General features: G+C 45.4%; 1 protein-coding gene across 1 annotated transcript; it reads right to left on the reverse strand.

Moving 5' to 3' along the window:
• Nucleotides 1-2,074: 2,074 nt before the first annotated feature.
• Nucleotides 2,075-2,769, reverse strand: LOC117047813 (securin-like). Its single transcript, XM_033151040.1, is given in 2 exon segments — nt 2,075-2,457; nt 2,460-2,769. Coding segments are annotated over 2 exon segments (570 nt in total). The 5' UTR covers nt 2,731-2,769; the 3' UTR covers nt 2,075-2,158.
• Nucleotides 2,770-6,000: the final 3,231 nt, after the last annotated feature.

A 6,000-nucleotide genomic window follows, 5' to 3' on the forward strand; every position in this document is an offset into this window, starting at 1 on the left:
GCCTAACCAGGATTGTTGTGAGAATAAAATGGGAGAGGGGGAGAGATCCTAATATGACACCTAGAGATCTTGGGAGGAAACGTGGAATATAAACATATTAGCATTGGCATTTGCTAGAGGGTGTTTCCTATAGTAATATATAGCTTTTGCTATAGGAAACACCCTCTGGTGTGACTTATGTACTCTGTTGTTCATATTCAGTATTGTTTGTTTTTGTTCGTTGGGTTTATGCTATGGCTAAACACTAATGCAATAAAGAATCTGACAACTTGACATAGCTTTTGGGCTATTTTTGTCATTAGGGCCTGCCCAGGTGTCCAGAATGATGCCACCTTACCACCATTTAATGTACAGATGCCAAGTAAACTAGCACTTAGATCTTACTTTAACCCTGACAAGGAGACAGCATCTTCTGTCCTCGGGATGGCTTGTTGTGTTCACAGGGTGGTGGTGGTTCAGGGCAGGTTGTCTGGTGAGCAGCTCAAAATCAAATTCTCTTGATCAATGCAGGTAAAGTGATACGTTTGAGCTGGATCCGATACTCTGTTCTACCTTGTGCCCTCCCCACAATTCTTTGGTAAATCAAAAGATGGTCCTTTTCTCAAAAGGAATGCAACCGACGAATCGGATTGGAATGACCTCTCCGGGCCACAAACAAAATGGTGTTATAGCTGACCCTTGACCGCTGTCCAAACATTGCGAGTGACTGCGGCTGGGTTGTTAAAGGGTAACTAATCCCTGTTTGGGTTGCAAACCTAAGCATATTTATTTAGGGCATTTTTGCCCTGCTCATCCGCCAAAAGGGCTCCCAGAGTAGTTTGCAACGATCAATAATTTAAAAAAAACAGTTCCTGTGTCTTCAGGATTATAATCTAAAAACCATTATGCAAAATGAATTAGAGGTGATTGGGAGAGGGGACAAACATGGCCACTAGTTCTTAGAACAACCAGCAAGGCTGGAAACAGCCGAAGGAGAGGGCGAACCAAAAGTTGCCAGGCGATATTGAAATAAAAAAAATTAAGGTCATATATATGAAATAAATATGATATAAATATGATATATATATAATGTTCATAAATGTACCAAGCAAACACGTACAGGAAGAAGAAGAGTTTGGATTTGATATCCCGCTTTATCACTACCCGAAGGAGTCTCAAAGCGGCTAACATTCTCCTTTCCCTTCCTCCCCCACAACAAACACTCTGTGAGGTGAGTGGGGCTGAGAGACTTCAGAGAAGTGTGACTAGCCCAAGGTCACCCAGCAGCTGCATGTGGAGGAGGGGAGACGCGAACCCGGTTCCCCAGATTACGAGTCTACCGCTACACCACTACACCACACCGGCTCTCCCAAACTGGACGTCCTGAAAGCATTTTGACTCTCCCAAACTGACCAAATGTTTCTCTGAAAGGAGGGAGGAAATGAAAAAAACCTCCCCATTGTCTCTGTGCTCACAGATCCTGCCTTAAGGGCACATTTAAGGTGTGCATGGGGTGAGCCTGGGACCTGGATTCTGGAATTGAGTACAGTAGTTATAATAACAAAAGAGTGGCTAGGCTCCAGATAATGCAAGCAGGTAACCTGCCAGATGGGAGATAAACAACACACTCAGGATTCTGTTTTAGACTATGATGTATGGAGGGGTGGTCTTGAGCTCCAGGGCAGGGAATTTAAATGTCTATATAAGGGCAGGCACACCTTGGTTCTGGGTCTTCCTCTTTTCTCCTGCGTGAGAGGGAGAACCCTGTTGCAACAGTTCAATAAAGACCAGGCTTACTAGCTGCTTTGCTTCTCAATATTCTCTGGTTGGCCTCTGTTATTTTCTCCTACCGATGGAGAACCTACAAAGGACTCTACAAGGGCTCTTGTGAACCCCATAAAAGGGAATAAGGGCAGGTTTCTGTTTACAACAATGGAGTGGCCCTGCTTTTCTCTGCTGCAGCCTGATGGAATGGCTGCTGTTGGCTTCTGGATGGGTGAGCCTAATGGAGCTGCCCTCTGAAGAGAGCCAGTGAATTGGCCCATGAACTTCTTGGGAGGAAATTCAGCACGGAAACGTAATACACTTTTTTCCCCAATTTTAATCCAAGTCCTTTATTATGAAAATTAATACAGCTTGCTCAAAATTCAGCTTAAAAAGAGATAAGCCTGTTTACATATTATAAGGGAGGGGGAAGATCAACTATTATTTCATCCAAAGTAGCCAGGAAGTCTTGAGTGGACTGCAAGGTATCATAGCCCCATGAAATGGAAGGCTCTTTTGCAGGTAGAGAGATTGTGCTTGCAAATCTGTCAGAGGCATTTTCAAATACCATCAGAGGAACTCCAGTCAGGGGCATGTGGCTCAGCCTGTGCTTCTCGGGAACTTCAAAACTCTCAAAGTCTAAAGGATCATAGGAAAACAGGTTCTCCTTTTCTGGATAGTCTTCAGTAACCATGCTGCTGCTTTCAACTCTGCAGTTTCAGTAGCCTTTTTCGTAGAAGACTTTTTTCCTTTTGGGAAGTTACTCTTTGTTGTTGTTAAAGGCCTATTCAAATTTCCTAGAACCTTCCTGACAGACTGGGATGCTGCTGGATTTACGTTAGCTGTCCTTCCAACAAGTGGAGTCTTGGGGCAAGACCTTTCAGCAAAACTCTTTAATGGTGCAGATACCAATTGCACCCGACCCTTAGAAGAAGCAACCATGCCAATTTCATCATTCTCCTTTTCTATATAAATTTGTGTAGCCATCACTTTGACATCCAAGGAATGACTAAAAGCGACACACCAACTGCCAGAAACGTAATACACTTTCAAAATGAAGACGCGTTCATTGTGTTGCTTGTGAAACGAGATCTGATTTCAGCTTCTGGCCCACCATGACTCTCACCTGGTAACCTTAGGCCAGTCACCATCTCCCAAGCTGACCTACTTCCCAGGGTTGTTGTGAGGATAATAGAGAAGCGGGAAAACCATGTGCTCCATGGGCGTAGCCAGGATTTTTGTGGGTGGGAGCAGGCCTTTTGTTAGAGGGGGCAGAACCTCAGTTTGCTATATATTTTTATGGATATGGGGGGGGCAGCTGCCTCTCCCTGCCCCCTCCCCCCGCCACACCCATGATGTACTCCACCTTGGGGTCATTGGAGGAAAAATGGGATGGAAACGTATTGCTCTCTGCCTCAGCTGCCCATCAGCTTCCCTCTACAGAAATTAAGTGCTGAGTTGTGGGGGGGGGGAGGTTGGGGGGTGGTTGTTTTTCACAAGGCATGGCTCTTGAAATCCGACAAATGCAGTAATCTGAAATCCAACAGGTGCAATTTCTCCTTATGTACAAGTTGGGGAAGTTTTGCCTTTTGGCTTTCTATTTGTCCTGCAGGCGCTCTGCCAGAAACACTGGTCTTCGGCTGGTGGATCGTGACCTGATCCGAGGTGGGTCACACAACAGGAGCACTACCAGCATGCAAGTATATGGCAAAAGATTAAGAAAGGTAAGGTAAAGGGACCCCTGACCATCAGGTCCAGTCGTGGATGACTCTGGGGTTATGGCGCTCATCTCGCTCTATAGGCCGAGGGAGCCAGCGTTTGTCCGCAGACAGCTTCCAGGTCATGTGGCCAGCATGACAAAGCCGCTTCTGGCGAACCAGAGCAGCGCATGGAAACGCCGTTTACCTTCCCACTGGAGCGGTCCCTATTTATCTACTTGCACTTTTGACGTGCTTTCGAACTGCTAGGTGGGCAGAAGCTGGGACCGAGCAACGGGAGCTCACCCCGTGGCAGGGATTCGAACCGCCGACCTTCTGATCAGCAAGCCCTAGCCTAGACTCTGTGGTTTAACCCACAGTGCCTCCTGGGTCCCTTTTAAAGATTAAGAAAGGGGTCTCCAAATGGGTTATAAGAAGCAGGTCTTGGGTTTGAAAGGTTGAAGACCCCTGCTCTACAAAAAAGCCAGCATCTTTTAACAAAATCCTCTGCTTTTGCATGCTTTTCTTTAATCATTATGAAACTATGGTAAGCAGGAAGTCGTTTCTCGTCCGAAATAACAGCATACTGTACAGCTTGTTTGTTTATTTCTCTCTCTCTTGCAGTTGGTTGCAACAGACAGGCAGGCAGGCAAGCTAAAGGAAGGAGCCTGTGTGTCATTACTCTGAGCTGCAAGGCGGAGACACGTCACTGCAAAACCCGTGACAGGCAGAACCACAAAGGGGGAAATGGAAACCGAAACTTAACTGCTTTGCAGCAACGTCTGGCTTAAAGTCCTAGTGCCCTTTGCTCTCTGCACATCGTTCCTGGCTCCCTCCCATTCGGAGCAATCCAATTCAGAAGGACGGGCTAGTTATGGCAAAAAACACTGCAGGGTGCCAGATAATTACCGGGTGAAACTCTGTCCATCTCTCCAGTCCAGTATCACCTGGCAGTGGCTTTCCAGGGAGTCTAATTGCACATTCAACTTGTGCTCCGACCCCCTTCAGTACACCTGGAGGAGGAGGCAAGATAAAAAAGGGGGGAGGATAAGGATGAAGCTTCACTTGAGAGCTGGGATTCATCCAAAATCTCTCTTAAATGCCAAGATTCTACCAGGCATAACCATTGATGCAGATACAGGTAGGCAGCCTTGTTGGTCTGCTGTAGTAAAAAAAAAAAAATTCCTTCCAGCAGCACCTTAGAGACCAACTAAGTTTGTTACTGGTATGAGCTTTCCTGTGCTTCAGGTATGAGCTTCAGGTATCTGAAGAAGTGTGCATGCACACGAAAGCTCATACCAATAACAAACTTAGTTGGTCTCCCAAGTTGCTACTGGAAGGAATTTTTTTACATTGATGCAGAGTTCATAGAATTGTAGATTTGCGACGCAGGAATCTAAAGTTGCTTTGAACATGTGCAGAGTGCCCCTTGAGCTTTATTAAAGGTGCCGTTTTCACTGGGTTCCTTTGCTAAGATCATGCCTGAGAAACAGGGCTAAGAGGATCCATTTCTCAGAAAAGCTTATTCGCCTCCCTTCCCATTCCTCCAGGGGAGAGGAGTGAGTCGTGGACTGACATTTTGTGTATCTGTTCTTCTTGCAAACTCAAGACCGCAATCCCACTGAATCCAACGGGGCTTACTCCCAGGTAAGGTAACAGGTTGAACATCTGTTTCTTTCTGCTACACCACCAGTCTCCAGAGACCTTTCACCATGAATTGAAATATGGGTTCTAAATATTAGTCACCTCATCATCCTCAGTAGACGGTCTCTCTCCTAACCAGCTACTCAGAATAAATTTTTTATTTCCAGCAGCACCTTAGAGACCAACAAAGTTTGTTATTGGTATGAGATTTCGTACTTCTTCAGATACCTGAAGCTCATACCTGAAGCACACGGCTACCTACCTGTAACTACAGCTACCCAGAGACACCATATATAGCCTTAACATGTTGGTTCGTTTTTCTGAATTCAGATCAAAGCTGGTTTGGGGGTAAACACATTGAAATGTGGTACATATAAGAAAAAAACAGGATAAATATGGAGGGCAGCTAACATTGGCCATATGGGCTCACTGCTTCCCCAAACGGCAGTGAGATAGTGTACACAGCCCTTGTCAGGATAGAAGGGGAGAGGAAGAATGATATTCGCTGCCTGGAGCACTTCGGAGAAAAAGCAGAATGTAAATGTCTATAAATGAGCAGGTTAGCAATACTGCCAGAGGACACTAGCTAAATCCACGGCAGGAAAAAGATAAGTGAAATGGGCATAAAATAAATTTGCAGGTTACAGGACTGGAATGTTTTTGCTTTTGAGAGTCTTCAGTTCACTTTCAAGGTTTCTTGCATCAGGCTCCCAACATTTTCCTCTGCAGGAAATTCCTTGCAACAGTTTGAAAATGCCTGGGAGAAAGGAAAGTTCAGGACAATTACAAAGCGAAATGGACTAGAGCTGTGGTGGTTTGCCTTACTAAATGGAAAGGGAAACTATAGCCCAGCCCTGGAGGAAGAAAAGGAATGGATTAAAACTGTTTGGATGTGTAAATAATGACTTGGCTGATT

The sequence above is a fragment of the Lacerta agilis genome, chromosome 6 (genome assembly GCF_009819535.1).
Source record: "Lacerta agilis isolate rLacAgi1 chromosome 6, rLacAgi1.pri, whole genome shotgun sequence".
Lineage (NCBI taxonomy): Eukaryota > Metazoa > Chordata > Lepidosauria > Squamata > Lacertidae > Lacerta > Lacerta agilis.